General features: G+C 48.5%; 2 protein-coding genes across 3 annotated transcripts; one reads left to right on the top strand and one right to left on the bottom strand.

The window, feature by feature from the left end:
* Positions 1–5,056: 5,056 nt before the first annotated feature.
* NIFK (nucleolar protein interacting with the FHA domain of MKI67) lies at positions 5,057–8,256 on the bottom strand. The gene is made up of 6 exons (XM_065751314.1): positions 8,122–8,256; positions 7,917–8,042; positions 7,302–7,410; positions 6,858–7,069; positions 6,499–6,576; positions 5,057–5,609 (listed from the first exon to the last, which is right to left on the bottom strand). The coding sequence occupies exons 1-6, from the start codon at positions 8,254–8,256 to the stop codon at positions 5,436–5,438; spliced, it is 834 nt and encodes a 277-aa protein (XP_065607386.1). The 3' UTR covers positions 5,057–5,435.
* A 302-nt stretch (positions 8,257–8,558) lies between these two features.
* Positions 8,559–13,263, top strand: TSN (translin). Of its 2 annotated transcripts, XM_065750418.1 has the most exons (6): positions 8,559–8,689; positions 8,771–8,864; positions 10,785–10,881; positions 11,531–11,646; positions 12,194–12,273; positions 12,609–13,263. In XM_065750418.1, the coding sequence occupies exons 1-6, from the start codon at positions 8,624–8,626 to the stop codon at positions 12,843–12,845; spliced, it is 690 nt and encodes a 229-aa protein (XP_065606490.1). In that variant the 5' UTR covers positions 8,559–8,623; the 3' UTR covers positions 12,846–13,263. The 2 variants fall into 2 exon arrangements, with proteins under 2 accessions (XP_065606490.1, XP_065606491.1); XM_065750419.1 differs by lacking the exons at positions 8,559–8,689; positions 8,771–8,864 and adding an exon at positions 9,617–9,703.
* Positions 13,264–15,607: the final 2,344 nt, after the last annotated feature.

Below are 15,607 nucleotides of genomic sequence, written 5' to 3' on the forward strand. Positions count from 1 at the left end.
TGCTTCAGTCACCAAACAGAAAGGAAAATCTGACAGCAGTAGGCTTTGATTAAAGGGAAGTGAGCAAATGGCTTTGAGGCTAACAGTGTGCATATGGGCACGTCTGTGTGTGCCTACCAGCTTGCAGTAATTTGGCCACCCAAGGAGAAAGATCCCACATAAAGGTCACCCCTACAGAGTGTGAACTGAGATTGATTCAAGATTTCCCAGTGGCAATGAGGTCCCACAAGCCACACAAACATCTCCCAGGCCTCCTGCACTGACCTGCAGCCCTGGAGGCAGAGGATGGTCACCTTGGCCACAACATCAAGGCAGCATTAATTGTGCTGCTTCTTTGTTTTGTGACTCAGGAGTTCCAAGCTGAAACCCCCCCAAAACTGGATGCTGGCTACTGGAAAGCTGCTGCTCCCAACCCTTTCTGACCTGAGATGGACTGAATGCAGAGGCCTGGGAGGCGAATGGTGTCTCGCCTTGGACAGACACAGGCACTGGGTCTAGTGGTTGCGTCGCAGTGTACGTGCCCCTGCTCTTCCTGGCTGCCCTCAGGCCTCTGGGAAAAGACATTTACAGCTCAAACTAGCAGGCATCCTATTTTTGTCTGAGATCTAAATTGACATTCAACAACATTTCAGCCCCATTTCCTCTTCCCTCATAACATCCCATTTACACATTCAGATGGATTTTTCCCTTCCTGTTCTTGTTCTGTTTCATCATCTGCTGTTTTCATTTTACCTTTTTTCCACCATCCAAACACTTAACAATTATGCTCACATCTCCTGTTTTATACATGCACATCACACACGCACATACCTTAACAGCATGGATTCTTTTAATCTCTGAAAAAATTTCCTTTTTATCCTCACCCAAATATTAAACTGACTGGAAAGTGACATATCAAGGTTAGGAATGCAGCTTGCTCTTGACAAGGGAAAAACGCTGAGCTTTGCAAGAGGCTAAGTAAGTGGATTAAGATCCTTTTTAAAGATTAGCTCACCCTTCACCCTAAATGCAGATTTCTGCTGAAATTAATGGATGCTCTTATAAAATTCAGTAGGAGGGCTGACATTGAACAACAGCACAGCACACACGGACCAGCAGCCCCCTCAGAACTGACTGTCCAAATCACCGACTGCAAATGGCCCTTAAAAACCGATGGGTTGAATCTCTATGATGTATTGACACAGCAGGATTTCATCTTGTAAAATTACAAACCAGTGGAAAAAAAGCTGAGCCAGGAGTTCAGGACCAAAACAAGGGCTGCGATTCATCTGACGTGAGCGCACTGACATGACACCAGAGGATAAGGTTTGCCTTAGGAGTGTGTGTACTGCCTCTAAACTGAGCACTTCACACCTGCACAGCTCCGTCCAAGCCCGGTCACAGAGCCCTGCAGCTCCAGCAGCTGCAAACTTGGATCCTTTGCTTTCAGGAAGCAATTCAGTAGAGTACCCTTGAAGCATCACCCAATTAATAAACCACAGAACATCATACTTTACATAGCAAACCTGAGGGAAACGCTTTATAGCTTTGTTTTACATTTCCTCTGCCCATCCTGCAGGCTCAGCGTGGCATCTGAAGTCACACTGGGTTTCTTCCAGCACTCTCAACAAAAACCCAAATCCTGCAAGCAGCAAAGCAGCTGTGCTGCTGCTGTGTCTCAGCTCAGATCCTGCTCCCCACCTGCTTCATTGGTTGCGTCTCTTAAATAACAGACAGAAGTGTTTGTGTTCTTGTTTTGACTCAACTCACACAAAGCTCTTTTCAGCTGTGCATCCCATATCCACCTCTGCATTATTCAGGACACTGAGCTTCAGTGTGAATCTGCACATATGGAACTGTTTGCAACAAAGTGGCCCAAGATTTGAAGAAAACCATAAACCAATGTTTTCCTCTCAGATTAGAGCCAAAAGCTGTGCAGGAGCCCCCTCACAGCATATCATTTCCCAGCATATGAGATCCACAGAGCTACTGGCCACAGAAACTCCACTATGTAAGTAATCCAAGGCTCCCAGGACAGCTAACAGCTCTGTCCCTGCCATGTGCTTAATTAATGCTGGGTGAGAAGCAGTGAGAGGCCTCACCACCCCTGCACGGGAGAAAATGTCTCACTTCAGCAATTCTCACTGCTGCAGTGAACCAATTCCTGGGCTCTGACAGCTGCTGCCCCCAGGCAGGAGGGACATGCCTGGGTTAGCAATGTCAGGCAGTGTTGTGGCACAAGATCTTTCTCACCGTATTCCAACCTCCTCCGTTCTGAGCAGTCTAGAGTGGTCCCCGCACGTCCTCAGCCAGAAAGGTGCAGGCTGTCACAGCCTGGAGTTGGATGTCTCAAGATCTCGTGGGTTAGGCTGGAAACTCTGGAATCCAAACAGGATGCGTCTGAATGTCTTCTTGGACAATAAGGGAATCTGGTGCAAGAGAAGGACCTGTAGGTATTCTTGGAAAACATCTGATAGCAACTGCATGCCACATAGTTCTGTAACCCTCCCTGCAATACCTTGCCCAGCACAGGATTTGCACAGCACCTTGTGCAAACAGCCGTGTCCAGCCACCTGCATCACACAGGCAAAGTGAGGACCAAACTGCCCAGCACAGACAGCTGGGAGACAGTTGCCAGGGCCCCCCCTGCTAGTGCTTTAATGGAAGAGCAGGATGCCACCTCTCAGAGCCACAATTCCTATTCTTCATAGACTTCATAGACAATTCCTATGACTTCATAGTGCAAGGGAGGAACAATCATTTGCAAACTGGTTTTAGCCTTGTTGCTTGGGGCTGCAGACATCTAAAAGCCAGGCAAGCAAGCCAACAGGCTGGTTATTGGCAGGAGCAAGACACCTGCCCAGCCTGCTCTCCTGACGTGGCTCATGGGCAGGCTCTGCCATCCAATTACTAGCACAATGCTCACACACCACGTGGCCTGGGCCCACATCTGACAGCTGATAAAAACAATTCTATTTAATTTCTTCAATTTCTAGCAGTCTAACACTGCCAAGTTCAGAAATATCTTTTTTTCCACATTGGCTTCGTTTCTTTCTTCCCTCTATTTTTCAGCCAACTGCCTTTCTTTCCTCTTTTACCTCCAATGCTACATGCACTGGGGCACACTGTATACTCCTACGCCACATTCTCCTTCCTGCAAAGCAGAGGAACCTGAATGAGTGCAGATGAGCAGGCTCTGCTTAAAAGCATCTCCATGTTTTTAAAGCTTGATAATGCCACAAGATACCAACTCCAGAAAGTTTCTCATTTCAGAAAGGCAGAGAGCTGCAAGTTAATCCCCACAGCACAGCTTACATCACTGTAAGAACAGTGCACAGCCTGCCCTAAATCCAGGAGCTTTATGTTTGTGCAAGAAGAATGAACCAACGACTGGAGAGATGAGAAATGAAAATCAGTGCATGGACTGAGGCATAACTCATGACACAGCACATCTGTTCGTTTGCATCGGAAACTATGCTTGGCAATATCAGGTGTCTGAATTTCTGCTTATGTGCATCTCCCGGGACAGCAGTGTATTAATAACTCAGGCAGCCTAAAAACAGAAACTGTCACCAAGAAAACTTACCCTCCTGCTGAGAGCTCCCTGCTTAGTGACTGTTACTCCAACAGCACAGATTTTTGTTTCCTTACTTTAAGTTTCACCGATCTCAATTTGAAGGCCAGTAAGAAAGGGAAAACAGCAGGAAGTGGATCTTATTATAAACACAGTTTTCAGGAATGTCTTCTTCCTATCAAGACTCATGCTGCCATGCAAACATGAAGAAAGTGGCAGTGGTTTGGATACACAAACCTTTCAAGGGATCTGCAGAAGCATGTGAGTAATGCTCCAAAGCTCATGCAACCAGACAAGCACGACAGGCAGCGTGAAAAGAAGCCACAGAGTCCAGCAGGAAAACGACAAGCACACAGAGGCATGGGCAGAAGATCTGGCACAGGGAGGAGCAGCAGAGGAAAAAGAAAGCAGCACAAGCTTAAAGAGCAGGGCAAGGAGTGGGACACACGGGAAGGAGTTACTCAGACCTCAACGAAAGTGAAACTATATTGTATAAGTTACTCTAGGCAACGTTGTCTTAAGAGCAGCCTTAACTAAAGAGCCTTGGCAGAAGTAGCTCATATTAATGGTGCCAGCACCAAAGAAATGGGCACATTTAAGATCCATCTTAGACGGATCAAGTCATCCTAGAGATGCATCAGGCACACCAATGCAGGTCACTCCAAACTCTTGGGCTAAATTGCTTTCTCTGTAAATGTGGGAGGTCAACTCCCAGAACACGTTGGCTGCCAGAGCAGTGTGTCCCACGCAGCTGCAATGCTGCCCTCCTGTGTCCGGCTGCATTCAAGGGATTTGCTCAGCAGGACTGAGTGCCCCACACTGCTAACAGCTGTTTGACTTCCACAGCACCACGTTAGGAATATGCACTTTAAAAGAAAACTCTTCATTCTGGGCAGATACATTGCACGGTGGTCATATCAGTCTCAAAGCACACTCCAAACCTGAATTACAGATGGATGTATGTTCTCCAGGTCTGAGGTGTAAACACTGCCTGCTTCACATCAACATGCCTGCACATGTGCCCCAAGAAACAGCCAACAGTGGCTGTTGGAACTCCCTCACGTGCCAAAGGTGACAGGCATTTGATATAAAGACAAACTCACCCAAACAGCTTTCCCAGCAGTTCAGAGCAGCAAAAGAAAATGATCTAATTTGAATTCCTGAGAGAATGTCATTATAACCTCATCTACCTCTGCCCCTTCTCACCTTCCTGAACCCGTTTAGAGTTCTCTGTGACCACTCCACATCGCAGCAAAAGCTGACGCTCCCAGCATTGCTGAAAGCAGGACTGAAAGCCAATGGCTTGCCGAGGCAGCGTGGTGTCCTGCCTCTGCCCAAGACAGCTCAGGAAAACCTGACTGATCCACCACCAAGATGAGATTCAAGGAATGTCTTTCTCAGAGAAAAACAAAAAAACAAAACAACTCTCCCCTTCTATTTGTGTAATTACATGAGAATTCACATACAGCACATTCAGTTAAACAAAAGCACTACCAAAGCCAATGCAACTAAAAACAGTTAAAAATTGTATTTTAAGTCATCAGTAAGAATTATAAAATACAGATGCTGTCAGCAGGCTCAGAATGGACAGCCTAACATTTCCTTTCCAATCAGCGGGTGCTAGAGACAAATTACAGAATTAACACGAGGTTCTGGCATGACTGCAGGCACTCATGAGTGCAAAGTCAAGAAAATCTTCACAGGCAGTGAAGATGCAGCTCCCCAGCAGCTAACAGGAGGGAAACTGCTTGTGGGTACATTCCCTGCCCATGGAAGACAAACAGTCCGATCAGACAATCTGAGTCAGGGCAGCAGAAGCTCCACCTCACCGTTTTAGGAGTTGAAGAGGAAAAACAGGGCTACAGACATCAGAATTTTAAGCCTACTTTTGCTTCTGCACGTTGTTCTTTTTCCATGGCTGTTTCTTTGGTCTCTGCACAGCTTTCTTAACACTTGAAGGGGGCAGTTTGATCGTTATTTCATTGTCTGTGTCATCATCCCCTTGCTGAGCTTTCCGGCGCTCAAGCACTGTAGGTGTACAGACTGGAGTAGGATCCTGAAGAGATCAGAAAAACAGGATTCATTGCAAAGCAAAAGCATCTTACAGAGAAAGAAAGGCATCACTGCCCCTGCGGTACCACAAGGCCCCTCAGCCTTCCTTCAGGACTTCCATGTCTTAGGGAAACCTGTTTTGTTTTTATAACTGCCTTTATGCAGTGCTTCTTCAGAGTAGAAGCATCATCTCCAAAAGATGTGAAACACAAACCTGAATCCACGTTTCCCAGCACACCGTTATGAACGCTGGTTTTCTAAACATTATTTCCTGACTCAAAGCACTACAATTCTAAGATGGAAGAAGTCAGAAAAAAAATCACCCAACTATGTTAGCGAGTGGCAGACAAAAAGGCCACATTCAAGCCCACAGCAGAGCAGGAACATTCCAGCTGTCATTTCTCACAGTTCAGCTGACCAAACGTCCTCCTCAACACAGCCCTGTCCCAGTTATCAAAGTAAAAAAATAAAAAAAATAGTAATGAAATAAAACAAACGTGTCGATACTTTACAGACATTTTCAACTGTTGCTGTCCCACATGTGAGCATGGATGACATGGTGCTTCCTTTTGTCCTCCCGATAGTTTTAGCTAGTGTTAACAATGCCTAGAGAGCACGAGGGACATGGCACACTGCTAATGGCAACACATCGAGCAGAAGTCTTTGCTGCTCATTGCCCCAACAGGACAAAGAACTGAGGGGATCCAACTTCCACTGCAATGGGTTCATCCATCTCAGAGGACTCTCTTTGCCATAAACACCTCCCAAAGGAAAACAATGCCCAGGTTCCCAGGCACTGAAATCAGCAGAAGGAAACCAGCTGCAGACCTGAACCGTCTGTCTCGGGGTGGATGGTTGTGGTGCTGGGCAGCAGCAGCACTGTTTGGTCTTACCTGGCTAGTCAAAGAAACGTTCTGTTTGGCCTTGGATGTTTTAACTTTCTTTCTCTTCACAGGAAGCCCCTGTGCAGCCTAGGGAGCAAAAGGGATGAGGTGAATTGCTACATGTGAAGATGTAAAGTCTTACCTAATGGTCTATAGGCTTTTTTTTAATTTGATTTTTAACTACAAAAGCTTTGCCACAGCAACTATCCAAATCACACAGTTCAGAGCTTGGGAAAAGCTTCTGTGACCTGTGACTTTAAACATGGGACTATCAGCAAAAGACAAGGCGCCTGCTTTCCTTGCACCCAGCACATCTTCAGGGAACCAGCTTTCCATAATCGCCCATATCAAAACCATCCCAGACTTACAAATCCAGGGAAGTTGTACTTGATCCCCTTTTCAGCCAACCTCTTCCTCAAACAGTTCTCCTTCCTCAGCAGCCGCTTCGCCATCTTCGCCTTCTCAACGAGGGAACGGACCTTATTGTACCGCCTCACCGCCGGCTGGGAGGGCTTCTGAAACACCCGCTCACAGTTCTTGAAGAGGTTTGCGTGGACCCTTTCAGGAGGCATGAACTGACCTGCACCACGGGCATATGACAGCACGACATAGCAAAGCTGCTCCTCTCAGCAACGCCAGCCAGGCCTGTTGTAACATTTACACCAAGCACTGGTGCGGCGTTGCAGGAAGGCAGAAGAAGGGAAGCAGCTGAATGAATGCCCAGCAGAAAGGCAGTGGGAGAATGGAACAAAACGGAGCACACGTGGACTTGCTTTGCACGTCACAGAACGTGCACTTCAGTCCATACTCACACTTCAGCAGTCTTTCAGAAAAGAGGTAATTGTTCATTGTGTCTGCAACAATCTTGGCCACGTCATCGGACTCGAACTCGATGAAGGCATAGCCTTTGCTCCCTCCTGTCTGCAAGCAACAGCACAGAGAGCTGAGGTGATGCTTTGGACCTGAAGAGCTAAATAAAAGCATTTTACGCTTCCAGAGTTAATGTGCATTCCCAGCTGCATGTATGCATTTTCACTCCGTTCAGTGAGTCCAAGAAAAGCACTCCATTTAGTCCCACATTGTTGGGACCTGTGCACGGGACAAACTGCTCAGCACTATGCACTCACCTTCCTGTTGTTACTAAGTTTACACAGCAACGTTAGAGCACGACGATAAATTCAGGAACACAAAGCCACAAGGGAGACAGCACGGTCCTTCCCGTGGCGTTTCAGGTTCTAACTTGAGTTAGTGCACTCCGCTCACTCGGGGCTACGTTAATGCCGCCGTGACCGCTGGGGTGCGGCTCTGAGCCAGCCAGCCCTACGTCCGCACCCCCCAGTTCGGCTTCAAGCCGTTATTTCCAGCCGTGAGCGCAGCAGGAGCCTCCCTCCGCTCGCTCAGGAAACGCAGCCGAGTTCCCCACGTACCTTTTTGCTCCTGGAGAGCCGCAGCCGCCGGACGGTGCCGAACTGCTCGAAGTAGTGGCGGAGCTGCGGCTCGCACAGCCCGCGCGGGAGGTGCCCCACGTACACCACGCCCGGCGTCAGCTCCTCCTGCGGGCACAGCAGCCGCGTCACCGCGGGACGGACCGCGGCAGTGCGGCCGCGTCGCCCCTCGGAGCGCCCCACTCACCTCGGCCGCCTGCTTCTTGCGGGCGCGCCGCACCTTCTTCTGGACCGTGCGCTGCAGCTGCGGCTCCAGGGACAGAAACGACGCCGGCGCCCGCGCGCTGACCCCGGCCTCCTCCTCCGCCGCCGCCGCCGCCATGCTGCCCCGCACGCCGCCGCCGGAAGTGCGTCACTCTCCGTCGCCGCGGTGTCGCGCGGCAGAGGTAGCGCGCATGCGCTGTCTCCCAGCAACGGGGCGCCGCTCTGCCCCGCCGCGCGCGCGTCTCCGGGCGATAGGGCCGCGTCACCGCGGGGCGTGAGCGCGGAGGGGCCGTCACGGCTTCGCGCTGTCACAGCCGCCCGTTCCCCGCCTTCACCGCTTCCTCGCCGGTAGCGGCTCTCCGTCTCCCGTCGTCAGGCACCGCGCGGACTAGCCCGGCTGACGCTCAGGCACCTCGCGGGGCAGCCCGGCGCGGCGGGGCCTCGCTCGGAGGCCCCAGAGGCGGGATCCGGTGGCGGCGGGCGCCATGTCAGTGAGTGCCATGTTCGTGGCGCTGCAGGGCGCGCTCACGGCGGACCAGGACATCCGAGAGGTGCGAGCGGGGCCGGGCCGGGAATGGGGCAGTGGGGAATGGGGGCAGCGCGCTGAGCCGCACGGCGCTCTGTGTCCGCAGGAGATCCGGAAGGTCGTGCAGGCGCTGGAGCAGACGGCCCGGGAGATGCTGACGCTGCTGCAGGGGGTGCACCAGGGGCCCGGCTTCCAGGACAGTGAGTGCGGCGGCTCCGAGGCCGGGCGGGTCCCGACACAGCCGAAGGGGAACGGGCGGGCGCTGCGGCTGCTCTGGCTTTCCTGGAGGCACTCCGCAGTGATTTGGTTGGGGGAGAAGCGTTGGCTTCGTGTCTTTAAACTTGTTCTGCTCCGGGACAGAGCTGCCCCTGCGGCTTGCGGGGTGTGGGGACAGCTGCGCTTCAAGTAGCACGGGGAAAAAGCTCAGCGTGTGTTTTGGAAGTGTGTTTAATAGCCTGGGAACTGGCAGTAACCCGTCAGAACATCATACCAAGCGTTGTGATGAAAGTCAGTAGTGACTTTCTCTAATGATGGTCCGTAATAAAGGAGATAATGTCAGCTAACACAAGAACCGTTATGGGGATCAAATAGCAGTTGTCAGCTGTTTAAACTATAGTTCTGGTCGATAATGGTTGACTTTCAGTGGGGCAGTGCTCTCAAGTGTCTGTCTGGTTTAGTTAGATCATCTTTACTGAGGAATGAGAAATATCTCTGATTTGATGAGGAAGAATCTGTCATGCTTCTTACAGCCGTGGAACATGGGCGTGACCTGTGTAGCAGCACCAAGGGGTTTAAACATGTATTTTATGCCAAGATATAAATGTATATATATTTTTTATATTAATAATTACTTAAAGGTGACAGGTGGCAGCAGAAAATAATGGCACTTGGTCGCTGCAGCTGTATTTGCATGGCTGATTGAAGTGGTGCTGCTGCCAGAAGCTGTGCTGTGTGCTGCTCCCTGCTGTTCGATCCTTTATAATGACCTTTACATCAGCAGTTGGAGTAGAGAGATGGAAACTCGAGGAGACAGCAGAAAGTCAGCAAGAGCACTTAGAAGATTTAAACCAGGCGAGGCAATCTGTACTGCCAAAGGGAAGGGCATGGGGGCTCGAGTTATAGGACTGTGTAATAACTGGAAGTTTGATAGAGGGCATTTGTCTGCACTGGTAGGTGGTATTTAAAACACTGTATTGTATAGTGACTTCCCCTGTTCTCCAGCGACTTCTCTCATGGAGTTGTCACTGTACTGTACGTACAGTGCAGCTGGGATTGGGATGGGTGAATGGGAGGTGGCAGTGGGCGATGCTGAAGGCATTTCCATGCAGAGATTGAAGGTGTGGTGGGCAGGCTAAAATCCAGTTCATTCAAATACATTGTTTCAGAGTAGGAAATAGTTACCTCCTGTAAGCTGACTGGTAAGAAAGAATGTTACAAGATTTAAGACCAAGAAAGGAAAGTTGCTTTGATTGACAGCACAGGCCCCTCAGCGGTTGCTGCTGAAAGCACATGGTGGGCTGTTGCCAGCCAGCTGAATACTCGTATTAACTCCTCACAGCTCCTTAGATAGCTGCAGGCCTTTGAAAGTATGGCTCTGCTACCTCAGCTGGGGTCTATCTGACCTCGCACTCGATGCCCCTTTCACCCTTTCCCCATCTCCACTTCTCCTCTGTCCTTCATCATTACACATTTGTTGCCCTACTCCACACATTGTGTCCAGGCTTCTTTGCTCCTTGGTTCAGCTGCACGTGAGCAACACATGGATCCTGTGTTCATCTCTTCCTTCCTCTCTGTCCGTTTCCACCTCCCATTACTTCCTGTATGACCGTATGTTCCTCCTGGTGTTTTCTTCTCAGTACTCTCTACAAAATGCAGCCCTCATCCACAGCATAAGTTCTGTCACAAAAGTAATTAGTCGCCATGAGCAGCATTTCTTAAGAACACTGGAGCATCTGTAGCTATGACTGCTTCTCAGAGCAACCTGATTGTCAGTGAACTGTCTTGGGCAGAAGTGAGCATCATATTCAGAGGAGCTTTAGTGCAGCCTACAGCTGAAAACTCTTTGTCTCTAAAACCCCGTTCTTTGTCAGGCACTGAATGTTGCCTCGTTTCTTTTTCAGTACCAAAGAAATGTCAGAAGGCTCGGGAACATTTCAGTACAGTAAGAACACAGATGGAATCTCTGAAGACCAAGTTTCCTGCTGATCAGTATTACAGGTGTGCAGCAGCAGACACAGCCAGACATGGATCTGAGTGTGGGGCAAGCATATTTGGCACTGTTAGAAGAGTGATTTAAAGGCTTATGGGCCCAGAGGTTCTGCTTGAAAAGTGATAAATAGTAGAGAAGTGTGAGTCCTTAGGAGGGAAAACTTAAGAAATTGGCATTCTATTGGAGCACCCCTTGTTTGTGAAAGCATTTGCTGCTCCATTAATTTCAGTCAATTAGGTTAGGGATCTTTCTGAAAGCAGGGCTCTAAATCTGACATGAAATAGCTGCTTGATACTGCAGATCATAAATGAAATCATCACCTTTGTTTTATTTGCCACCAGAAGGGGTCAGTGTCTAGCAGGAACAAATCAAAGACCAAGAATGTTGTCAGCCCAGATGTGCTGCTGGGAGATGGGAGGGAAGGAGGTGATTGCCTGGGGGGTGTGCCAGGCTGGGAGCCATGCTCATGTGCAGCAAAGGGGTTCTGAGGGGACCGAGGAGTGGATTGTAGGCTTACTGTAGTTTGGTGAGAAAAGATTTTGCAGAGTGCTATGTGAAAGGTAGAAAACAATGTGTACTGCAGATGTCTAAAGCGCTGGGTCCTCAGTAATGGATGTTACTTATTTTGTCCTCGTGATTTGGTGTTTTCTTCAACAGATTTCATGAGCACTGGAGGTTTGTGCTTCAGCGGTTGGTGTTTCTGGCAGCGTTTGTAGTCTACTTGGAGACAGAAACGCTGGTGACCCGAGAAGCTGTTGCAGAAATACTTGGGAGTGAGTTTGCTGTAACAGAAAAAGCCTGTGAGGTTTTCAGATGCTGTAGCTTGGAACTGGAAAACTGAAAGTAAACAAAAGTAGTTACGTGATAGAAAGTTCTTGGTCGTGAAGAGTTCTCACGCAGACTGCTGAAAGAATAACACGAGGGTGACAGCTTATTTTTCTCACCTTTTGGTTTGGTGTTTCAAAAGAAAACAGACTGGATTTTTTTCATGCTGTAAGAGAACCGTTACTTCCCAGAGCACAGGGTTTGAGGGGGAAAAGCACCAAAAATACTGTAAACCTCTCTCTGCAAATTCAGTTAAGATTAATTCTAACCTATTGCAAGTCCAGCTAGGGATACAAAAGGTGCTAAATCAAAATGCTGTGAAGAGGCAGCAATTGTCATACATGGGAAAAGGCTGTTTTTTACATTTTGTACTAGTATTCCGTAAATGTGATATGAAATGTGATTTGAATTAGCTCCAACAAATAAATGCAGTTTTATCTTGCTGGTTTTGCTCACGTTCAGAATCACTGATTGCTGCTCTGCTTCTTGTTGTAGTTGAAGCTGATCGGGAGAGGGGCTTTCACCTGGACATTGAAGACTACCTTTCTGGTGTATTAACTCTCGCCAGTGAGCTGGTAAGGAAGATACCCATGCAAATGTTTGGGCTGAAAATGACATAGAAGTGACGTTTTAACTTTCCCAAGTTTGTGTAATTATGCTTTGTATTGGAGTGAGTCTGACCTTTAGCCAGCTGCTCGTCAGGGGTTGTTCCTCACTGATAATTTTAAGTGTTAAACGAGGCCCTGGATTGAACATTCACAAGTCTGGGCAACCAGAAGGTAGGTGTGAATTTGAGAACCTGACTGCCTGGAACAAACCTGCTTCATTTGCTGAAGGAACCGATGGGAAAAGGGGAGTGACTTGGCTGTATTCCTCTGACGTTCTCCCTGGTGACTTGTGCCCCTTCCAGGCCAGGCTGGCAGTGAACAGCGTCACGGCCGGTGACTATTCTCGCCCTCTGCGCATCTCGGCCTTCATCAACGAGCTGGATTCTGGCTTCCGTCTCCTCAACTTGAAGAATGACTCCCTGAGGAAGCGTTACGACGGCCTGAAGTACGATGTCAAGAAAATTGAGGAAGTGGTTTATGACTTGTCGATCAGAGGACTCAATAAGGAGACAACGGGTGGTGCGGGTGGAGAGAAATGAAGGGTGCTCGTTTTAACAGCACCGTTGATTACCTCAAATGGTTGCCAAGTTAGGAGGCGTGCTAGCACGGCCTTCCTACAGTAGTTTAGAAGAACTGCAGCCAGTAGCTGCTCTCTATTTTCTTACAGAAGGTGTAGGATGGGTGTTAGAATGCTTTGTAAGATCACGTGTAGGTTAGTGCCACACGCCCTCTGTTCCCACTTCAGTTCCTCTGTCAGAACGCACGTTGCTGCTCGGTGCTCAGTAACTCCCACGAGCCAGAACTCTCACTGGTTCTGCAGTGTTGCTGCAGTGCTCTGGGGGTTGCATGCTGCAGCTGTTCCTGCCCACGCCCCTTTAAAGATGCGTGCACAGCATGCAGCTTGGTGCAGATACGTGCGACATCTTAAAAACACGCTCTGTAAATACCTGTTTGGATTTTTTGTTTTGGGGTTTTTTTTTGCCTTTTGGGTTTTTTAAATTTTCACCTACTTCAATTAAGTTGAACAGATTTGCATAGCTGCTTATTAACCAGATCTTTTAACATGGCTTCAGTTAGTGTACCCCTCCTGCAGTCTGTGTGTTACTCCTGGGCACATCTTTCTCACTTTTTTCCCTCTGAGGTGCTGCTCCCGGAGTGTCCGAGGCTTTCTCAGCTATCTGCTTCCACTGACTGCTGCCTCCTGTACTGACATGAGTAAATGTTGAGTTTCAACACAATCATTTGCTGTAGGAACTCTGTAGCTTTCTGTTTTCTTTTCAGCTAGCAACGATTTATGAGTAGAGAAACGTTAATGCCAAAGTGCAGGTAGTGTTTGAGTTTTGACGACCTATATAGGCCATGATTGTACAGTTTCCTGAGTTTAAAAAGAAAAGTTGACATGGTAAAATGTTTGTGGGACCCCCAAAAGTGGAAGTATCAGTGTCAGACACTTTGCATGTAAGATGCTTGCAGATACCAGCAGCCTTTTCCCATACCTCCCTGTGTGCTAGCTCTCTTCTCAGTGACTTTCCACTTTCTTACTTCAGGGGGTGCACTGGCACAAGGGAGAGAAGCAGTTTGTTTAGAAGGATGAATATTTCCAGAGGATGACTATGAACAATCAAGCTGACGTGGGCTGGTTAGTGTTTCACTTAGTTGACAAATGTTTCCCATTGTTTCAGTTATGTTTTTATTTTGTTTATTGGAAGAAAATGGTTTCTTGGTGACTTCGGCCAATAAAAACTGTGCTTTGGCCATTTGGTAACTCTGCGTGTTGTCTGATTATCTGATGTTCCTGCCTTTCCTTCCTGGGAGCCTAACTTGAAGTATCATCAGTCAGATTCAGCCTTCAGCTATATGTGGGCTCACTCTGATCACCAATTGGCACACACATTTGATAGGCTTAAAAAAATAACTAATTTTGACTTGTTAAAACAGATGTGGTGAAGTTTATCTTCAGAGTGCCTTATAATATTTAATGTCACATAACAGACAGCAGTGTCCCCCCATCACAGCTGAGGAAAATGTGGGTATAACTTCCCAAGGCCCTCAGTGTTGAGGCCAGCTTTAAAAGCATGTGTTTGTTCTCACCTTACACCACTGTTTGCTTCTTTCTCACCCCATGGAGGTGGGAGGAAAGAAGGAAGGAAGGAATTAAGCCAGTTCTAACAAAAGAAGCAAAGGCTCATGAAACAGCACCCTGAGACTCAGACCAAGGTTACACAGGAAATGTGTGGGAGCAGTGGAATTAGAAGCTTCCTGAGCATCAGTCTGGTGCCTCTCAAGTTGGAGGGCTCCTGGCACGTGAGCCAAGATGTGAGGCCACCTGGCAGGACGGGTTTCTGGTTGCAGAACATGTGTTTGTTAAGGCTTTGTGCTGACAACTCTGGATGTGTTTGGTTGTGGAACCACATCTACTTAATGCAGCTTCTCAGTAGGTGCCAGGTCTGCCAGCTCCTGCATCTCCTGTGGCTTCCTGCAGCTGGTGAGACAGCAGTGCAAAGTCTGCAAGCCATGGCATTGTTTTGTTGAAGGCTCTACGAAGAGGAAAGGCAACACTGAGTGTCAGGCACCCTCCCCCCCAAGGATGTTTAGCAAACAAACCCTTTGTTCTTCCCTGTTCCTAGGTTCTGTGAGTGCTTAGCATCCTCCTCTGGAAAAGCATTATTTATAAGAGCCAGTGTGCATTGTGTATTCCCAAATTGGGTCTGGGGATGGGAAAAAGAAAGGGCAAACGTTTGCCCTAAGCAGCAGCAGGGATAGGTGGGATCTGTGCATCTCTCTGGACAGACAGCTCGTAGGAGCTCCCGGCCTTGATGGTCAATCTGCACCAGCTTCGGCCCAAAATGTGCTCCAGTGAGCTCTCTCTAGGATTGCCTTTGTATTCACTTGCAGCTTTTTTCCCCCGTGTTGATGTCATTTCCCTGTTTCTTCTCTGCTTCATTAAAAAGGGCACTCAAATAGTTGATGAACTGTTATTTGTTTATAGCACTGTCTGTTCAGTCCCTGCAGATCAATGGAAGTACTGACCTGAAACCATTCAGGAAATAGGGGTGAGCAGCACCACAGCACAGGATGCAGCGGGGACCTCAGGGTGGTTGTTTAACCAGCTCTGTCTGCTGGAACTGATAAACTGCAGCCCGAGTCCAGCTCCCTCTTTAAGCTGGCAGCTGTTAAAGGGCACATCATCACCTCCAGACTGCCCTTTTGTGGTGCCAGCACACGTCTTTGTGCAATGAACTGGATGAAGGAACTGAGCTAGCTGAAACAATCCTTCTCAGAGGTGCTTGGTTCACTGCAC

The sequence above is a fragment of the Cyrtonyx montezumae genome, unplaced genomic scaffold (assembly GCF_038088225.1).
Source record: "Cyrtonyx montezumae isolate F1298 unplaced genomic scaffold, pur_monq_1.0 scaffold_7, whole genome shotgun sequence".
Classification (NCBI taxonomy): domain Eukaryota; kingdom Metazoa; phylum Chordata; class Aves; order Galliformes; family Odontophoridae; genus Cyrtonyx; species Cyrtonyx montezumae.

What these genes read in the sequence shown, in the direction of transcription:
- NIFK (XM_065751314.1), bottom strand. Translation starts at nt 8,256, where the DNA reads ATGGCGGCGGCGGCGGCGGAGGAGGAGGCCGGGGTCAGCGCGCGGGCG. An exon ending in GCAAGAAGCAGGCGGCCGAG is followed by an intron (nt 8,043 to 8,121) that starts GTGAGTGGGGCG and finishes CTGTGCCCGCAG; the next exon opens with GAGGAGCTGACGCCGGGCGT. An exon ending in GGCTCTCCAGGAGCAAAAAG is followed by an intron (nt 7,411 to 7,916) that starts GTACGTGGGGAA and finishes TGTTGCTTGCAG; the next exon opens with ACAGGAGGGAGCAAAGGCTA.
- TSN (XM_065750418.1), top strand. Translation starts at nt 8,624, where the DNA reads ATGTCAGTGAGTGCCATGTTCGTGGCGCTGCAGGGCGCGCTCACGGCG. An exon ending in CCTGCTGATCAGTATTACAG is followed by an intron (nt 10,882 to 11,530) that starts GTGTGCAGCAGC and finishes TTTCTTCAACAG; the next exon opens with ATTTCATGAGCACTGGAGGT. An exon ending in TAACTCTCGCCAGTGAGCTG is followed by an intron (nt 12,274 to 12,608) that starts GTAAGGAAGATA and finishes TGCCCCTTCCAG; the next exon opens with GCCAGGCTGGCAGTGAACAG.